Source organism: Pelophylax lessonae, assembly GCF_965119305.1.
Source record: "Pelophylax lessonae genome assembly, chromosome: 11".
Taxonomy (NCBI): Eukaryota; Metazoa; Chordata; class Amphibia; order Anura; family Ranidae; genus Pelophylax; species Pelophylax lessonae.
The window spans coordinates 230,040,823-230,062,727 of NC_138778.1; the positions used below are offsets into that span (position 1 = coordinate 230,040,823).

Consider the following 21,905-nt stretch of genomic DNA (forward strand, 5'->3'; position numbering starts at 1 on the left):
TCCCTTTACCTTGACTGAGGCCTCTGTTCCAGCTGAAGAAAAACAGCCCCAAAGCATGATGCTGCCACCACCATGCTTCACGGTGGGTATGGTGCTCTTTTGGTGATGTGCAGTGTTGTATTTGCGCCAAAAATATTTTTTGGAATTATGGCCAAAAAGTTCAACCTTGGTTTCACCAGACCAGAAAACATTTTCCCACATGCTTTTGGAGGACTTCGGATGTGTTTTTGCAAAATTTAGCCGGCTTGGATGGTTTTTCTTTCGTAAGAAACATCTTCCATCTTGCCACTACACCCCATAACCCAGACATATGAAGAATACGGGAGATTGTTGTCACATGGACCACACAGCCAGTACTGGCCAGATATTCCTGCAGCTCCTTCAATGTTGCTGTAGGCCTCTTGGCAGCCTCCCTGACCAGTTTTCTTCTTGTCTTTTCATCAGTTTTGGAGGGTCGTCCAGTTCTTGGTGATGTCACTGTTGTGCCATATTTTCTCCACTCGATGATGACTGTCTTCACCGTGTCCCATGGTATATCTAATGCCTTGGACCCTTCTCCTGACTGATACCTTCTAGCAATGAGATCCCTCTGATGCTTTGGAAGCTCTCCGAGGACCATGGCTTTTGCTGTAGGATGCGACTAAGAAAATGTCAGGAAAGACCGTCTTGCCACTCCACCCCATAGCCCAGACATATAAAGAATATGGGAGATTGTTGTTGTCACGTGAGCTCCTTTAATGTTGCTGTAGGCCTCTTGGCAGCCTCCCTGACCAGTTCTCTTCTTGTCTTTCCATCAGTTTTGGAGGGACATCCAGTTCTTGGTGATGTCACCGTTGTGCCATATTGTCTCCACCTGATGATGACTGTCTTCACCGTGTTCCATGGTCTATCTAATGCCTTTGACCAATCTTATACGGGAGATTGGTCAAAGGTCCATACGGGGGACACACAGCCAGTACTTCCCGCATATTCCTGAAGCTCCTTTATTGTTGCTGTAGGCCTCTTGGCAGCCTCCCTGCCATATTTTCTCCACCTGATGATGACTGTCTTCACCGTGTTCCATCTAATGCCTTGGACCCTTCTCCTGACTGATACCTTCTAACAATGAGATACCTCTGATGCTTTGGAAGCTCTCTGAGGACCATGGCTTTTTCTGTAGGATGCGACTAAGTAAATGTCAGGAAAAACCGTCTTGCCACTCCACCCCATAGCCCAGACATATAAAGAATACGGGAGATTGTTGTCACATGAGCTCCTTTAATGTTGCTGTAGGCCTCTTGGCAGCGTCCCTGACCAGTTTTCTTCTCGTCTTTCCATCAGTTTTGGAGGGACGTCCAGTTCTTGGTGATGTCACCGTTGTGCCATATTGTCTCCACTTGATGAGGACTGTCTTCACTGTGTTCCATGGTATATCTAATGCCTTTGACCAATCTTATACGGGAGATTGTTATCACATGGACCACACAACCAGTACTTCTCACATATTCCTGAAGCTCCTTTACAGTTGCTGTAGGCCTCTTGGCAGCCTCCCTGCCATATTTTCTCCACTAGATGATGACTGTCTTCCCTGTTTTCCATCTAATGCCTTGGACCCTTCTCCTGACTGATACCCACTAACAATGAGATCCCTCTGATGCTTTGGAAGCTCTCTGAGGACCATGGCTTTTTCTGTAGGATGCGACTAAGTAAATGTCAGGAAAGACCGTCTTGCCACTCCACCCCATAGCCCAGACATATAAAGAATACGGGAGATTGTTGTCACGTGAGCTCCTTTAATGTTGTTGTAGGCCTCTTGGCAGCCTCGCTGACCAGTTTTCTTCTCGTCTTTTCATCAATTTTGGAGGGACGTCCAGTTATTGGTGATGTCACTGTTGTGCCATATTTTCTCTACCTGATGATGACTGTCTTCACCGTGTTCCATCTAATGCCTTGGACCCTTCTCTTGACTGATACCCTCTAACAATGAGATCCCTCTGATGCTTTGGAAGCTCTATGAGGATCATGGCTGTTGCTGTAGGACGCAACTAAGAAAATGCCAGGAAAGACCTACTAGAACAGCTGAACTTTATTTGGGGTAATCAGAGGCACTTTAAATGATGGCAGGTGTGTACTGACTCCTATTTAACATGAGTTTGAATGTGATTGCTTAATTCGGAACACAGCTACAGGGTGTGCACACTTATGCAACCACATTATTTTCGTTTTTTTTTTTTTTTTACCCCTCCCCCCCCCCCCCCCCCTTAAAAGATTTTAGTTTGCTTTTCAACTGAGTTGTACAGTTTATAGGTCCCATTAGAGGTGGAAAAAGTTCTGAAATGATTTATCTTCGTCTCATTTTTTTCACATCACAGAAACCCAACATTTTACCGGGGTGTGTAGTCTTTTTAGATCCACTGTATTATATCAGAATATTGTTTAGTATGTTATCATTGAATACTGCTGAAGTATAAATTGGGTTTTTTGGGTTGGCTTAAGGAACATTGTATTCCATTGACTATTATGGGTAAGCAGGGTCCCCCTACACTTCCATTGAATTGTATGGTAACTGGACTGTCCCCCTTTATAAAGCAACTCACACACTGTTGGCTCCATGGAAATTCTGGAATATAATAAGACTGGTGCCTGGGCATTCGATTCCACAAATATTGATGTACTTATGAGGCCGATCTCTGGGATTTTTTACTGCTGGAAAGTTCTCGCTGCCAGTTCTGAGATGTGGAAAGTTAAAGGGGGGAAATTAACCGTCATTGACGTGATCTGAGGAATATTCCAGAACTCCTCAAGTATATGGGAAGAGCTCAGAGTTCAGATTATTGATTGGGAAAAATCGGTATCATTATTAATGTTGTAATAGTAAAATAATAGCGCGCTTCTTCAACAACCTCATATATTGAGCGAATCAACCACCAGCTGTAGTACTCATGAGGCACCAGATAAAAACTCCCATCATTTCCAAGTATCAGAATGCCAGTGCTGAAAAACTATTCCAATATAATATGATAACACACAAAGATATAAATATACAGTGGATATAAAAAGTCTACACACCCCGGTAAAATGTCAGGTTTCTGTGATGTAAAAAAATGAGACAAAGAAATAATTTTTTTACACCTTCGATGTGACCTATAAACGGTGCAACTCAGTTGAAAAACATACTGAAATCTTTTAGGGGGGGGGGGGGGGGGGAGTAAAACGAAAAAACTAACTAAAATAATGTGGTTGCATAAGTGTGCACACCCTGTAGCTGTGTTCAGAATTAAGCAATCACATTCAAACTCATGTTAAATAGGAGTCAGTACACCCCTGCCATCATTTAAAGTGCCTCTGAATAACCCCAAATAAAGTTCAGCTGTTCTAGTAGGTCTTTCCTGACATCCTATAGCCAAAGCCATGGTCCTCAGAGAGCTTTCAAAGCATTAGAGGGATCTCATTGTTAGAAGGTATCAGTCAGGAGAAGGGTCCAAGGCATTAGATAGACCATGGAACACGGTGAAGACAGTCATCATCAATAGGAGAAAATATGGCACAACCGTGACATCACCAAGAACTGGACGTCCCTCCAAAACTGATGAAAAGATGAGAAGAAAACTGGTCGGGGACGCTGCCAAGAGGCCTACAAAAACATTAAAAGGAGCTCATGTGACAACAATCTCCCGTATTCTTTATATATCTAGGCTATGGGGTGGAGTGGCAAGACGGTCTTTCCTGACATTTATTGGTCGCATACTATAGAAAAAACCATGGTCCTCAGAGAGCTTCCAAAACATCAGAGGGATCTCATTGTTAGAAGGTATCAGTCAGGAGAAGGGTCCAAGGCATTAGATATACCATGGAACATGGTGAAGACAGTCCTCATCAATTGGAGAAGATATGGAACAACAGTGACATCACCAAGAACTGGAGGTCCTCCCAGCATTGATGGAAAGACGAGAAGAAAATTGGTCAGGGACGCTGCCAAGAGGCCTACAGCAACATTAAAGGAGCTGCAGGAATATGTGGGAAGTACTGATTGTGTGGTCCATGTGATAACAATCTCCCGTATAAGATTGGTACAAGGCATTAGATAGACCATGGAACACGGTGAAGATAGTCCTCATCAAGTGGGGAAAATATGGCACAACGGTGACATCACCAAGAACTGGAGGTCCTCCCAGCATTGATGGAAAAACGAGAAGAAAACTGGACAGGGAGGCTGCCAAGAGGCCTACAGCAACATTAAAGGAGCTCATGTGACAACAATATCCCGTATTCTTTATATATCTGGGCTATGGGGTGGAGTGGCAAGACGGTCTTTCCTGACATTTTCTTAGTCGCATCCTACAGAAAAAGCCATGGTCTTCAGAGAGCTTCCAAAGCATCAGAGGGATCTCGTTGTTAGAAGATATCAGTCAGGAGAAGGGTCCAAGGCATTAGATATACCATGGAACACGGTGAAGACAGTCATCATCTAGTGGAGAAAATAATGCACAACAGTGACATCACCAAGAACTGGACGTCCCTCCAACATTGATGGAAAGACGAGAAGAAAGCTGGTCAGGGAGGCTGCCAAGAGGCCTACAGCAACATTTAAGGAGCTGCATGGCTGTGTGGTCCATGTGACAACATTCTCCCGTATTCTTTATATGTCTGAGCTATGGGGTGGAGTGGCAAGACGGTCTTTCCTGACATTTACTTAGTCGTATCCTACAGAAAAAGCCATGGTCCTCAGATAACATCCGAAGCATCAGAGGGATCTCATTGCTAGAAGGTATCAGTCAGGAGAAGGGTCCAAGGCATTAGATATACCATGGAACACGGTGAAGACAGTCATCATCAGGTGGAGAAGATATGGCACAACAGTGACATCACCAAGAACTGGACGTCCCTCCAAAACCGATGAAAAGACGAGTAGAAAACTGGTCAGGGAGGCTGCCAAGAGGCCTACAGCAACATTAAAGGAGCTTCAGGAATATGTGGGAAGTACTGATTGTGTGGTCCATGTGATAACAATCTCCCATATAAGATTGGTCCAAGGCATTAGATATTCCATGGAACACGGTGAAGACAGTCATCATCAAGTGGAGAAAATATGGCACAACAGTGACATCACCAAGAACTGGAGGTCCTCCCAGCATTGATGGAAAAACGAGAAGAAAACTGGTCAGGGAGGCTGCCAAGAGGCCTACAGCAACATTAAAGGAGCTCATGTGACAACAATCTCCCGTATTCTTTATATGTCTGGGCTACGGGGTGGAGTGGCAAGGCGGTCTTTCCTGACATTTACTTAGTCGCATCATACAGAAAAAGCCATGGTCCTCGGAGAGCTTCCAAAGCATCAGAGGTATCTCATTGTTAGAGGGTATCAGTCAGGAGAAGGGTCCAAGGCATTAGATATATCATGGAACACGGTGAAGACAGTCATCATCAATTGGAGAAGATATGGTACAACAGTGACATCACCAAGAACTGGACGTCCCTCCAAAACCAATGAAAAGATGAGAAGAAAACTGGTCGGGGAGGCTGCCAAGAGGCCTACAGCAACATTAAAGGAGCTGCAGGAATATGTGGGAAGTACTGATTGTGTGGTCCATGTGATAATCTCCCGTATAAGATTGGTACAAGGCATTAGATATATCATGAAGATAGTCCTCATCAAGTGGGGAAAATATGGCACAACAGTGACATCACCAAGAACTGGACGACCCTCCCAGCATTGATGGAAAAACGAGAAGAAAACTGGTCAGGGACGCTGCCAAGAGGCCTACAGCAACATTAAAGGAGCTGCAGGAATATCTGGCCAGTACTGGCTGTGTGGCCCATGTGACAACAATCTCCCGTATTCTTTATATGTCTGGGCTATGGGGTGGAGTGGCAAGACGGTCTTTCCTGACATTTTCTTAGTCCATCCTACAGCAAAAGCCATGGTCCTCAGAGAGCTTCCAAAGCATCAGAGGGATGTCATTGTTAGAGGGTATCAGTCAGGAGAAGGGTACAAGGCATTAGATGGAACACGGTGAAGACAGTCATCATCCAGTGGAGAAGATATGGCACAACGGTGACATCACCAAGAACTGGACGTCCCTCCAAAACCAATGAAAAGATGAGGAGAAACCTGGTCGGGGACGCTGCCAAGAGGCCTACAGCAACATTAAAGGAGCTTCAGGAATATCTGACAAGTACTGGCTGTGTGGTCCATGTGACAACAATCTCCCGTATTCTTCATATGTCTGGTGTATCGGGTGGAGTGGCAAGATGGAAGCCTTTTTCTATGAAGAAAAAACATCCAAGCCGGCTAAATTTTGCAAAAACACATCTGAAGTCCTCCAAAAGCATGTGGGAAAATGGGTTCTGGTCTGGTGAAACCATGGTTGAACTTTTTGGCCGTAATTCCAAAAGATATGTTTGGCACAAAAACAACAGTGCACATCACCAAAAGAACACCATACCCACCGTGAAGCATGGTGGTGGCAGCATCATGTTTTGGGGCTGTTTTTCTTTCTTAGTTAATGTAGAGGGAATTATGGACAGTTCCAAATACCAGACAATATTGGCACAAAACCTTCAGGCGTCTGCTAGAACATGAAGAAGAACTTCATCTTTCAGCAAGACAACGACCCAAAGCATCAAAATCAACAAAGGAATGGCCGAGCAAGAAGAAGATTCAAGTTTTGGAATGGCCCAGCCAGAGCCCAGACCTGAATCCCATTGAAAATCTGTGGGGTGATCTGATAAGGGCTGTGCACAGGAGATGCACCTCGCAATCTGACAGATTTGGAGTATTTTTGCAAAGAAGAGTCAAGTAAAGATGTGCCATGCTGATAGACTCCTCCCCAAAAAGACTGGGAGTCTGGAATGACATCAAAAGGTGCTTCAAAAAAAAAAAAAGTAGTAGTTCTAGGGTGTGCACACTTATGCAACCACACTATTTTATTTTTTTATTTTTACTTCCCTCCACCTAAAAGATTTCAGTTTGTTGTTCAACTGAGTTTAATAGGAAACAATAAAGGTGGAAAAAGTTCTGAAATTATTTATCTTTGTCTCATTTTACATCACAGAATCTGACATTTTACCGGGGTGTGTAGACTTTTAATATCCGCTGTATATCTTAACGAATAAAAATATGTGCTAAAGTGAAGCGAATACATTTCATAGAACCTTCTGCACATTTGGCTTTTTTTAGGACGTGTGCAATTATCCCCATAGAACATAGATTGATTTTCTTAGGCTGGCATACCAGTATTTTGGTTATACTGGTTATACTGGTCACTTCTTGGGGCCAAGCTGTGTGGGACCATTGATGTTCTTAAGGTTTTATTTTATTTTATTAACACTTGTTATTATTCTGTTTTTGAAGTTTTTTATGGCTGGATCCAATAAAAGTCTATATTTAAAAAAAAAAAGTTTACTAAGCGCTAAAAACAGAACCTGCGACCAGAAAAGATCAAAGTGCGCCCCGTCATTTCTGATTGGCCGACACCTCCAGCAGTCGTAGCGCCGGTCACATTGCGGAGACGTGTTTACTGCTAATCGCAGACATTACACCGCCAGTCATGTGCTGCAAACATCACCGCTACAGCTGTACAATCCATCAGCATCAAACCACCGCCGGGACCCTGTAATACTAGAAGACCCCACACCGCACTGCCCGGAGGTATGCGACCCCCCCGACCCCCATTATATAACAACTGACTTCACAGAGAACAACTAAAATCATTTACTGCAACCGTCTTCTCTTATTTCATTTTATAAATAACAATATATATATATACAGTGTGTGTGAGTATATATACATATATATATATATAGACACAGTATATCTATATCTAGCTTATATATATATATACACACACACACACACACACACAGTATATATATATTATCCTATAATATTTGAAAAATATAATAAATGTGTATATATATATACACACACACAAAGTATATCTATATCTAGCTATAGCTATATATTATTCTATAATATTTAATAAAAAAAAAAAAAACTATATATATAGCTTTGGGAATGCACAGTTCCGGCACTAAAAGTATGTAATGGATGGGTCTATTGATGCTGGCTGCTGGGGGATCCATTATCATAGGGGGAGTCTATTAATGCTGGCTGGGAATCTAGTGTTGCTGGGGGGGATCTACCATTTCTGGCTGCCAGACAGTATTGATGATGGCTGCTGGGACATCTACCGTTGCTGGGGGGGGGGGTTATTGTTGCTGCAGAATCTATTGTTGCTTTGAGGTCCTATTGTGGCTGGGGGACCTATTGTTGTTGGGAGGATCTATTTTTGCTACGCTGATCTATTGTTGCTTGGAGGATCTATTGTTGCTGGTGGATCTGTTGTTGCTGGGGGATCTATTGTTGTTGGGAGGATCTATTGTTGCTCGGAAGATTTATTGTTGCTGGTGGATCTGTTGTTGTTGGGGGATCTATTGTTGTTGGGAGGATCTATTTTTGCTACGCTGATCTATTGTTTCTTGGGGGATCTATTGTTGCTGGTGGATCTGTTGTTGTTGGGAGGATCTATTTTTGCTACGCTGATCTACTGTTGCTTGGAGGATCTATTGTTGCTGGTGGATCTGTTGTTGCTGGGGGATCTATTGTTGTTGGGAGGATCTATTGTTGCTACGCTGATCTATTGTTGCTTGGAGGATCTATTGTTGCTGGTGGATCTGTTGTTGCTGGGGGATCTATTGTTGTTGGGAGGATCTATTGTTGCTTGGAAGATCTATTGTTGCTGGTGGATCTGTTGTTGTTGGGGGGATCTATTTTTGCTACGCTGATCTATTGTTTCTTGGGGGATCTATTGTTGCTGGTGGATCTGTTGTTGTTGGGAGGATCTATTTTTGCTACGCTGATCTACTGTGGCTTGGAGGATTTATTGTTGCTGGTGGATCTGTTGTTGTTGAGAGGATCTATTTTTGCTACGCTGATCTATTGTTGCTGGGGAGGTCTATTGTTGCTGGAGGATCTATTGTTTTTGGGAGGATCTATTGTTGCTAGGCTGATCTACTGTTTGCTAGATGAATCTATTTTTGCTAGGCGAATCTATTGTTGCTAGGTGGATCTATTGTTTCTGGGGATCTATTGTTGCTAGGCTGATCTATTGTTGCTAGGTGGATCTATTGTTGATGGAAAAACTATTGTTACTGGGGAATAAATTGTTGCTAGGCTAATCTATTGTTGCAAGGCTGATATGTTGTTGCTAGGTGAATCTAATGTTGCTGGGGAGATCTATTGTTCCTAGGCTGATCAATTGTTGCTAAGTGGATCTATTGTTGCTGGGGAATCTATTGTTACTGGGGAATATATTGCTGCTAGGCTAATCTATTTTTGCTAGGTTGATCCATTGTTGCTAGGAGGATCTATTATTTCTCGGCTGATCTATTGTTGCTAGGTGGATCTATGGTTGCCAGGCCGATCTATTGCTGCTGGCTGTTAGGGATCTATTTTCCTTTTTTTCTTGTTCTCATTACCACATTCCATACAAATTCTTATCTCCACAAAATGATACTTGGTTATTTATCCTCTAATAAGGGCGGGGCTGGGAGGGGTGCAGGGGGTGGAACCAAGGGGTGTGGCTTGGTGGTGGGTCGGGAGCGGAGTGGTGAGTTGTACCTGCATCTATTCTCTAAAAAATAAAAAATATATATATATATATATACACACATAAATTGATACTATTACCAATGCATGCAATATATGACATCACTACTCTCCATATATAGGAGACGGTTATGTTTTAGAGGGGTGATCGGGATGGGGGGATGGATTGGGGCTCGCACACACCTCCCAGCCCTCGATGTGGGACTGCAGTTGCTCCAGGGCCTCCAGCTTCTCCATCTGTCTTTTGGTTTCATTGATGTTGGTACAGACGGTCTTCATGGCCTGCAGGGCGCTCTGGACAGCTTGGTGGTCCGGGTGTTTGGTGGGAGTCCTCTTTGCCAGCTCCTATGGGGAAGAAACAAGCATGTGATAAGGAGATGATTTCTATGAGATCGGGAGAACTTCATTTTGGGACATTTCCCCTATACTGGACACTGAGGGGGGTTCGGGGTGACCAGGCCAAACCCAGGTGCCCCCGACATGCTCTAATCCAAAACTGCCACAAAGAGGAAGATCAAGAGGGGCCGTCAGCACCCCAGCACCGGGCTCCACCAGGGTCAGTCCATCCAAATTCTGAGATTTCTGAAGATAAGTGGGGTCAAGAATTGTATGGGATTTCATCTGGATTGATTTCTGGATCTACTGTGTCTACAACCACTGCAACAGTATAATATATACAATGTATAAGTGATGTGTGCAGACACTGGTAGGATATAAAGTATAGTTTCGGCACAGCCACACCCTTGAGGTCAGAATTTATAATGGTCGGCCTCCCAGGCTCCCAGTATAATACAGTGCCTTGCGAAAGTATTCAGCCCCCTTGAACTTTGCGACCTTTTGCCACATTTCAGGCTTCAAACATAAAGATATAAAACTGTAATTTTTTTGTGAAGAATCAACAACAAGTGGGACACAATCATGAAGTGGAATGAAATTTATTGGATATTTTAAACTTTGTTAACAAATAAAAAACTGAAAAATTGGGCGTGAAAAATGATTCAGCCCCTTTACTTTCAGTGCAGCAAACTCTCTCCAGAAGTTCAGTGAGGATCTCTGAATGATCCAATGTTGACCTAAATGACTAATGATGATAAATAGAATCCACCTGTGTGTAATCAAGTCTCCGTATAAATGCACCTGCACTGTGATAGTCTCAGAGGTCCGTTTAAAGCGCAGAGAGCATCATGAAGAACAAGGAACACTCCAGGCAGGTCCGAGATACTGTTGTGGAGAAGTTTAAAGCCGGATTTGGATACAAAAAGATTTCCCAAGCTTTAAACATCCCAAGGAGCACTGTGCAAGCGATAATATTGAAATGGAAGGAGTATCAGACCACTGCAAATCTACGAAGACCTGGCCGTCCCTCTAAACTTTCAGCTCATACAAGGAGAAGACTGATCAGAGATGCAGCCAAGAGGCCCATGATCACTCTGGATGAACTGCAGAGATCTACAGCTGAGGTGGGAGACTCTGTCCATAGGACAACAATCAGTCATATACTGCACAAATCTGCCCTTTATGGAAGAGTGGCAAGAAGAAAGCCATTTCTTAAAGATATCCATAAAAAGTGTCGTTTAAAGTTTGCCACAAGCCACCTGGGAGACACCAAACATGTGGAAGAAGGGGCTCTGCTCAGATGAAACCAAAATCAAACTTTTTGGCAACAATGCAAAACGTTATGTTTGGCGTAAAAGCAACACAGCTCATCACCCTGAACACACCATCCCCACTGTGAAACATGGTGGTGGCAGCATCATGGTTTGGGCCTGCTTTTCTTCAGCAGGGACAGGGAAGATGGTTAAAATTGATGGGAAGATGGATGGAGCCAAATACAGGACCATTCTGGAAGAAAACCTGATGGAGTCTGCAAAAGACCTGAGACTGGGACGGAGATTTGTCTTCCAACAAGACAATGATCCAAAACATAAAGCAAAATCTACAATGGAATGGTTCACAAATAAACATATCCAGGTGTTAGAATGGCCAAGTCAAAGTCCAGACCTGAATCCAATCGAGAATCTGTGGAAAGAACTGAAAACTGCTGTTCACAAACGCTCTCCATCCAACCTCACTGAGCTCGAGCTGTTTTGCAAGGAGGAATGGGCAAAAATTTCAGCCTCTCGATGTGCAAAACTGATAGAGACATACCCCAAGCGACTTACAGCTGTAATCGCAGCAAAAGGTGGCGCTACAAAGTATTAACTTAAGGGGGCTGAATAATTTTGCACGCCCAGTTTTTCAGTTTTTTATTTGTTAAAAAAGTTTGAAATATCCAATAAATTTCGTTCCACTTCATGATTGTGTCCCACTTGTTGATTCTGCACAAAAAATTACAGTTTTATATCTTTATGTTTGAAGCCTGAAATGTGGCAAAAGGTCGCAAAGTTCAAGGGGGCCGAATACTTTCGCAAAGCACTGTATATAGAATGTATAGATAAAGCATTCACAGACCCTCCAGGAGATGAATGGGATGTTAGTGGAGTCCCGGGTTTAGATTTACAGATAATGAATGTCAGGGTGTGTGAAATGTGAATGGGGGATCTGTGATCGGTCAATGCCAAACTAAACACAACCCAAAGAGGACCGGTCATGGTCTCCATGCTGTCAGTGGTGTCACAGAGACCTCCGGATTATGAGGGTGATCATGTAAAGGATGAGTTGGGGGTTCCTCCATAATCCAAGCTTCTGTATACCACGGCTCAGACATTGTGTGACAGTGTGACAGTGTGACAGTGTGACAGTGTGTAGTCACTGGGGTCAGATCAGGACAAGTGTGGGGACTCCGGAGTGCTCTGTGCTGTACTTTATATGAGTCACAATTCACCGCATTGTCCACCCACATCCCTGATCACTATGATACACAAATCACACATCCATCCATCATCAGACAAGACATCATCACACCAACACACAATACTACAGTATACAACCCCACAAACATACAATACTATACAACCCCACGGACATACAATACCACACAACTATACAATTCTGCAATACTATAAAAACACACACAAACAATACTACACAACCACACAATACTATACAATTTCACAAACATTCAATTCTATACAAGCACACAATACTATACAATACCAAACAAGCATGCATTCATTCACAATTACACAAACATACAATACTACACAAGCACACAATACTATACAATTCCCCAAACATGCAATACTACACAAGCACACAATACTAAACAACTCTACAAACATACAATACTACACAACTACACAATACTATACAATTTCACAAACATACAATTCTATACAAGCACACAATAGTATACAATACCAAACAAGCACGCAATAATTCACAATTAAGCAAACATACAATACTACACAAGCACACAATACTATACAATTCCCCAAACATGCAATACTACACAAGAACACAATACTATACAAACATATAATACTACACAAGCACACAATACTTAACAACTCCCCAAACATACAATACTACGCAGTACTACACAACCCCACAATACTATACAACTCTACAAACATATAATACTACACATCCACACAATACTATACAACTCCACAAACATACAATACTACACAGTAGTACACAACCACACAATACTATACAATTCATCAAACATACAATACTATACAATCACACAATACTATACAACTCTACAAACATGGAATACTACACAACCACACAATACTATACAATTTCACAAACATACAGTACTAAACAAGCACGCAATACTACACAACAACAAAATATTTTACAACTCCCCAATCATACAAAACTACACAACCACACAATACTATACAATTCCCCAAACATACAATACTACACAACAACAAAATACTTTACAACTCCCCGATCATAAAATACCACACAACACTATACAATTCCTGGAACATTCAATTGTACACAACTTCAGAATAATATACAATTCTGCAAACATACAATACTACTCAACCCCAATATACTATAACTCCTCAAACATACAATACTACACAATCACATAATACTATACAACTCCACAAACATACATTACACAAGCACACAATACTATACCATTCCCCATACATACATTATTACACAAGCACACAATATTTAAAACTCCCCAAACATACAATACTATACAAGACAACACAACCACACCGTACTATACAATTCACCAAACATACAATACTACACAAGCACACAATACTATACAACTCCCCAAACATACATTTTTATACAAGCACACAATACTTTACATCTCCTCATACATACAATACTACATAATTCCCCAAAGAGGCAATACTACACAAGAACACAATATTATACAACTCTACAAACATATAATACTACACAACCACACAATACTATACAATTTCACAAACATACAATTCTATACAAGTACACAATACTATACAAATCCCCAAACATACAATACTATACAAATCCCCAAACATACAATACTATACAACCACACACTACTATACAATTTCACAAACATACAATACCAAACAAGCGCGCAATAATTCACAATTCCCAAAACATGCAATACTACACAAGCACAGAACACTATACAACTCTACAAACATACAGTACTAAACAAGCACACAATACTATACCAAACAAGCACGCAATAATTCACAATTACGCAAACATACAATACTACACACGCACACAATACTATACAATTCCCCAAACATACAATACTACACCAGAACACAATACTATACAACTCTACAAACATACAATACTACATAACCACACAATACTATAAAACTCCCCAAACATACAATACTACACAGTAGTACACAACCACACAATACTATACAATTCATCAAACATACAATACTATACAATCACACAATACTATACAACTCTACAAACATACAGTACTAAACAAGCACGCAATACTACACAACAAAATATTTTACAACTCCCCAATCATACAATATTACACAACCACACAATACTATAAAACTCCCCAAACATACAATACTACACAATCACATAATACTATACCATTCCCCATACAATATTACACAATAACACAATACTATACAACTCGCCAAACATACAATACTACACAAGCACACAATACTATACCATTACCCATACATGCATTATTACACAAACACACAATACTATAAAACTCCCCAAACATACAATACTATACAAGACAACACAACCACACAATACTATACAATTCATGGAACATACAATAGTACCCAACCACACAATACTATAAAATTCCTCAAACATGCAATACTACACAATCAAACAATACTACACATAACTACAAACATGCAATAGTATACAACCACACAATACTTTACAACTACCCAAACATACAATACTATACAATTCCCTAAATGCACAATACTACACAATCACACAATACTATACAACTCCCCTAACATATAATATTATACAACCACAACATTATAATTTCCCAAACATAGAATACTACACAACTACACAATTCTACTAAACCCAATAGTACTTTACAACTCCCCAATCATACACTACTACACAACATTCCCATTGTAAAATACTACACAACCACACAATTCTACACAACTCCACAATTTTATACAATTCCCCAATGACACAATGTACAGCTGACAAATCACGTTACTAGACAATCACACAATGAAAACAGAGACCAATCCCAGCATACAATATGTAAGTGACAATTCGGGAACATACCTCCCTCAGCATTTCACAAATTCCCCCAACACAGAATTTCCACCATAAATAAAAATATTTGAAAAATGTGAATGAAATGTGTGTGAGGAAGGCACATGACCCCATGTAAGTGGATTTTACAAAGTGGAACTAAAGCAGAAACAATCATTTCCTGTGCCGGGCCTCAGACTTTATTGTGGACGGTCAGGCGAGGGCTGAGCTGCTAATTGCTGGGAGTCCTGTGAGGGGCGCCACACTGACCAGACACTGGAGGGGCAACACATTTATATAAAAACTGCTGTACATGGCAGGGATGGCACTGACCACCATACTGCTTAGACAAGTGTAGACCGTGCCCATCATCCTACCGATGAATTATAATGCCCATCATCCTACCGATGAAATATAATTCCCATCATAATTCCAATGAAATATAATGGCCATCATCCTAGCGGTGAAATATAATGCCCATCATCCTACAGATTAAATATTATGCCCATCATCCTACAGGTGAAATATAATGCCCATCATCCTAGCAATGAAATATAATGGCCTTTCCCCTGCTGGTGAAATATAATGCCCATCATCCTAGTAATGAAATATAATGCCCATCATCCTACTGGTGAAATATAATGCTCATCATCCCACAAATAAAATATAATGCCCATCTTCCTACCAATGAAATATAATGCCCATTATCCTACCGATGAACTATATACCCCACCATCCTACTGATAAACTATAATCCCCATCATCCTACCGATGAAATATAATGCCCATCATTCTACTGGTAAAATATAATGCTCATCATCCTACCGATGAAATATAATGCCCATCATCCTACCGATGAAATATAATGCCCATCATCCTACCAATGAAATATAATTCCCATCATCCTACCGATGAAATATAATGCCCATCATCCTACCAATGAAATATAATGCCCATCATCCTAGCGGTGAAATATAATGCCCATCATCCTACCAGGGAAATATAATGCCCATCATTGTACCAGTGAAATATAATGCCCATTCCCCTACTGGTGAAATATAATGCCCATCATCCTACCGGTGAAATATAATGCCTATCATCCTACAGGTGAAATATAATTCCCATCATCCTAGCAATGAAATATAATGTCCATCATTGTACCAGTGAAATATAATGCCCATTCCCCTACTGGTGAAATATAATGCCCATCATCCTACCGGTGAAATATAATGCCTATCATCCTACCGGTGAAATATAATGCCCATCATTATACCGGTAAAATTTATAATGCCCATCATCCTAGCAATGAAATATAATGCCCATCCTCCTACCAGTGAAATATAATGCCCATTATCCTATTGGTGAAATCTAATGCCCATCTTCCTACCAATGAAATATAATGCCCATTATCCTACCGAAGAACTATATACCCCACCATTCTACTCATAAACTATAATCCCCATCATCCTACCAATGAACTATAATCCCCATCATCCTACCGACGAAATATAATGCCCCTCATCCTACCAATGAACTTTACAACTCCCATGAACTCCGATGAATCATAATCCCCATCATCCTACCGATGAACTATAATCTCCAGCCAATCAGGGCAATTATCTAGAGGTTATCTAGTTTCTAGAAGACTACAAGGTAGTAGCTTCCAACTTCCCTCTCCTGTGACTTCCAATTTGATTCAAACCAACAGGCAGACTAGTGTCAAGGGAACTACAACTCTCAGCATGTCCTGCAAGGCAGTAGCAGAGATTAGCGCAGAATTCCTCAGTACATGCTGGAAGGCTGGCAGAGGCCAAATGCAGCATCCAGGAAAAGCGAGGCTGGAACATCATCAAAGGCTTTGCCTTCAATAAAATCGGAGCGAATCCCAGCGCTGCCTCCAGACTCCCCGAGAGAGCGGAGAGGAATGTGAGACTCCTTTCCCCAACACAACACCTCCATAGACAGGGCCGCCATGTCAGATCCTACGCCAACAACTGCCACTTACTGTGCCAGCCTGGAGAAGATTTATAAGAGAGGCCGGCTACAAACAGATAGAATTCCCATACAGGAGGCCAAAGATCTCCGACTAACTGTGATCTGAAGAGCTGACCATCTAAAGCTGGCCGCTCAGTACAAGCCACTTGTTCAAGATGACCTACCTACACAATCCCTTCAGGGTCCACCTCATCAGGCCTCTCTAAGACATGGCTGTTGGTCTGCAGTACAGATCACTCAGATTTGGAGCATTGTGCTACTATCAGCAATTCATCACTACTGCCCTGCTCCATGCTGCGCTCCCCTGCTCCATTCTGCGCTCCCCTGCTCCATGCTACACTCCCCTGCTCCATGCTACACTCCCCTGCTCCATGCTGCGCCCGCCTGCTCCATGCTACACTCCCCTGCTCCATGCTATGTTCACCTGCTCCATGCTACGCTCCCCTGCTCCATGCTGCGCTCCCCCCGCTCCATGCTGCGCTGCTCCATGCTACACTCCCCTGCTCCATGCTGTGCTGCTCCATGCTGCGCTTCCCCGCTCCATTCTGCTCTCCCCTGCTCCATGCTGTGCCCCTCTGCTTCATGCTGCACCTTGCTGCTCCATGCAACGCTTCCATGCTCCAAGCTTTGCCCCGCTGCTCCATGCCGCGCTCCTACGCTCCATGCTATGCTCCTCTGCTCCATACTATACTCCCCTTCTCCATTCTACACTTCCCTGCTTTATGCTATGTTCTGATGCTCCATGCTACGATCTACTGCACACTGCTACACTCAATTACTCCATGCTACACTCTTCTGCTCAATGTTAACAACCTTTGCTCCATACTTCACTCCATTGCCCCTTACTACACTCCATTGTTCCATACTACATCCACTCCATTGCCCCATACTACACTCCATTGCTCCATACTATATCCACTCCATTGCTTTATGTTACACTCTTGAGCTCAATGCTACCTACCCTTGCTCCATACTACACTCCATTGTTCTATATTACACTCCATACTACACTCCATTGCTCCATGCTACACTCCATTGCTCCATATTGCACTCCATTGCTCCATAATGCTCTCCATTGCCCCGTACTACACTCCATTGCCCCGTACTACACTCCATTGCCCCGTACTACACTCCATTGCCCCGTACTACACTCCATTGCCCCGTACTACACTCCATTGCCCCATACTACACTCCATTGCCCCATACTACACTCCATTGCCCCATACTACACTCCATTGCCCCATACTACACTCCATTGCCCCATACTACACTCCATTGCCCCATACTACACTCCATTGCTCCATACTACACTCCACTGCCCCGTATTATACTCCATTGCTCCATACCACACTCCATTGCCCCATACTACACTCCATTGCACCATACTACACTCCATTGCACCATACTACACTCCATTGCACCATACTACACTCCATTGCACCATACTACACTCCATTGCACCATACTACACTCCATTGCACCATACTACACTCCATTGCCCCATACTACACTCCATTGCACCATACTACACTCCATTGCCCCATACTACACTCCATTGCCCCATACTACACTCCATTGCCCCATACTACACTCCATTGCCCCATACTACACTCCATTGCCCCATACTACACTCCATTGCCCCATACTACACTCCATTGCTCCATACTACACTCCATTGCCCCATACTACACTCCATTGCTCCATACTACACTCCATTGCTCCATACTACACTCCATTGCCCCATACTACACTCCATTGCCCCATACTACACTCCATTGCCCCATACTACACTCCATTGCCCCATACTACACTCCATTGCTCCATACTACACTCCATTGCTCCATACTACACTCCATTGCTCCATACTACACTCCATTGCCCCATACTACACTCCATTGCCCCATACTACACTCCATTGCCCCATACTACACTCCATTGCTCCATACTACACTCCATTGCTCCATACTACACTCCATTGCCCCATACTACACTCCATTGCCCCATACTACACTCCATTGCCCCATACTACACTCCATTGCCCCATACTACACTCCATTGCTCCATACTACACTCCATTGCTCCATACTACACTCCACTGCCCCGTATTATACTCCATTGCCCCATACTACACTCCATTGCCCCATACTACACTCCATTGCTCCATACTACACTCCATTGCTCCATACTACACTCCACTGCCCCGTATTATACTCCATTGCTCCATACTACACTCCATTGCCCCATACTACACTCCATTGCCCCATACTACACTCCATTGCCCCATACTACACTCCATTGCCCCATACTACACTCCATTGCTCCATACTACACTCCATTGCCCCATACTACACTCCATTGCCCCATACTACACTCCATTGCTCCATACTACACTCCATTGCCCCATACTACACTCCATTGCTCCATACTACACTCCATTGCTCCATACTACACTCCATTGCCCCATACTACACTCCATTGCCCCATACTACACTCCATTGCTCCATACTACACTCCATTGCTCCATACTACACTCCATTGCTCCATACTACACACTACACTCTTCTGCTCCACATTACACTCCCCTGTTCTGTATTGTAAACTTTGGGTCCCCCCCAGCTAGACAATAGTTTATGATACACAGAGCACAATAAATGTCATCCGGTTTGGGTTTAAATCAACGTTAACAATCCCTTTGAATGATGTGTCCCATCCCCCTCCATGTCAGAGATTTATTTTATGTTCTGTGTAACATTTACATTCGTTGTGCTGAATGTCATTCAATTTTCTGTGCAGCCAAAACATTTTCTAGAAAGGCTCGTAAAGAACTGAATGAATGAAGTCATTGACTACAGAGCTGGGCTGAGTAATATTTACTGAGCACACAACATCACCACTGCATAGAGCGGCATCACAGCTCCCCCGACTCCGGATAAAGACACCGCTAACGGTAATACACGTGATAGGACCATAGAGAACGAGGAGCCATGTGTGGCCCTCTGCACCCTGTGATTGGTCATTCTGCCCCGTAGTGGCCCTCTGCACACTGTGATTGGTCATTCTGCTCCGTAGTGGCCCTCTGCACTCTGTGATTGGTCATTCTGCCCTGTAGTGGCCCTCTGCACACTGTGATTGGTCATTCTGCCCTGTAGTGGCCCTCTGCACACTGTGATTGGTCATTCTGCCCTGTAGTGGCCCTCTGCACTCTGTGATTGGTCATTCTGCTCTGTAGTGGCCCTCTGCACACTGTGATTGGTCTTTCTGCCCTGTAGTGGCCCTCTGCACACTGTGATTGGTCATTCTGCCCTGTAGTGGCCCTCTGCACACTGTGATTGGTCTTTCTGCCCTGTAGTGGCCCTCTGCACACTGTGATTGGTCATTCTGCTCTGTAGTGGCCCTTTGCACTTTGTGATTGGTCATTCTGCCCCGTAGTGGCCCTTTGCAAACTGTGATTGGTCATTCTGCCATGCAGTGGCCCTCTGCACACTGTGATTCGTCATTCTGCTCTGTAGTAGCCCTCTGTTCTCAGCCTGTCAGTGCTCAGACCATACGCCGCACACTGCATTAAATTGGTCTGTATGGCTGTCGTCTCAGAAGGAAGCCTCTTCTAAAGATGATGCACAAGAAAGCCCACAAACAGTTTGCTGAAGACAAGCAGACTAAGGACATGGATTACTGGAACCGTCTCCTGTGCTCTGATGAGACCAAGATAAACTTATTTGGTGTCAGATGGTGTCAGGCGTGTGTGGGGGCAACCAGGTGAGGAGTACAAAGACAAGTGTGTCTTGCCTACAGTCAGGCATGGTGGTGGGAGTGTCATGGTCTGGGGCCGCATGAGTGCTGCCGGCACTGGGGAGCTACAGTTCATTGAGGAAACCATGAATGCCAACATGTACTGTGACATACTGAAGCAGAGCATGATCCCCTCCCTTCAGAGACTGGGCCGCAGGGCAGTATTCCAACATAACGACCCCAAACACCTCCAAGATGACCACTGCCTTGCTAAAGAAGCTGAGGGTAAAGGTGATGGACTGGCCAAGCATGTTTCCAGACCTAAACCCTATTGAGCATCTGTGGGACATCCTCAAACAGAAGGTGGAGGAGCGCAAGGTCTCTAACATCCACCAGCTCTGTGATGTCATCATGGAGGAGGGGAAGAGGACTCCAGTGACAACCTGTGAAGCTCTGGTGAACTCCATGCCCAAGAGGGTTAAGGCAGTGCTGGAAAATAATGGCGGCCACACAAAATATTGACACTTTGGGCCCAATTTTGACATTTTCCCTTAGGGGTGTACTGACTTTTGTTGCCAGCAGTTTAGACATTAATGGCTGTGTGTTGAGTTATTTTTAGGGGACAGCAAATTTACACTGTTATACAAGCTGTACACTCACTACTTTACATTGTAGCAAAGTGTCATTTCTTCAGTGTTGTCACATGAAAAGATAGAATAAAATATTTACAGAAATGTGAGGGGTGTACTTACTTTTGTGAGATACTGTTCTTCTTCTGTTATACTTTTTAGGTGTATTGGGGGAACTCTTATGTTGGCAGATGGCGATGGTATCGTTATTCTAATATATAGACCACTCCTTGGTTATCGGCCAACTACGAAGCTGGAACGCTCCAACACAACTACATGTAATTGTCTCCTTTGTGGGATGGTTTACATTTATTGCT

General features: G+C 43.1%; 1 protein-coding gene across 1 annotated transcript in view; it reads right to left on the reverse strand.

The window, feature by feature from the left end:
- The window catches only part of PREX1 (phosphatidylinositol-3,4,5-trisphosphate dependent Rac exchange factor 1), a 362,103-nt gene that overhangs the window by 199,574 nt on the left and 140,624 nt on the right, over positions 1-21,905 (reverse strand). Inside the window, exon 6 of the mRNA XM_082271747.1 lies at positions 9,773-9,934. Within this exon, the coding sequence (XP_082127873.1) occupies positions 9,773-9,934 (162 nt within the window). The remainder of the gene's footprint in view (positions 1-9,772; positions 9,935-21,905) is intronic.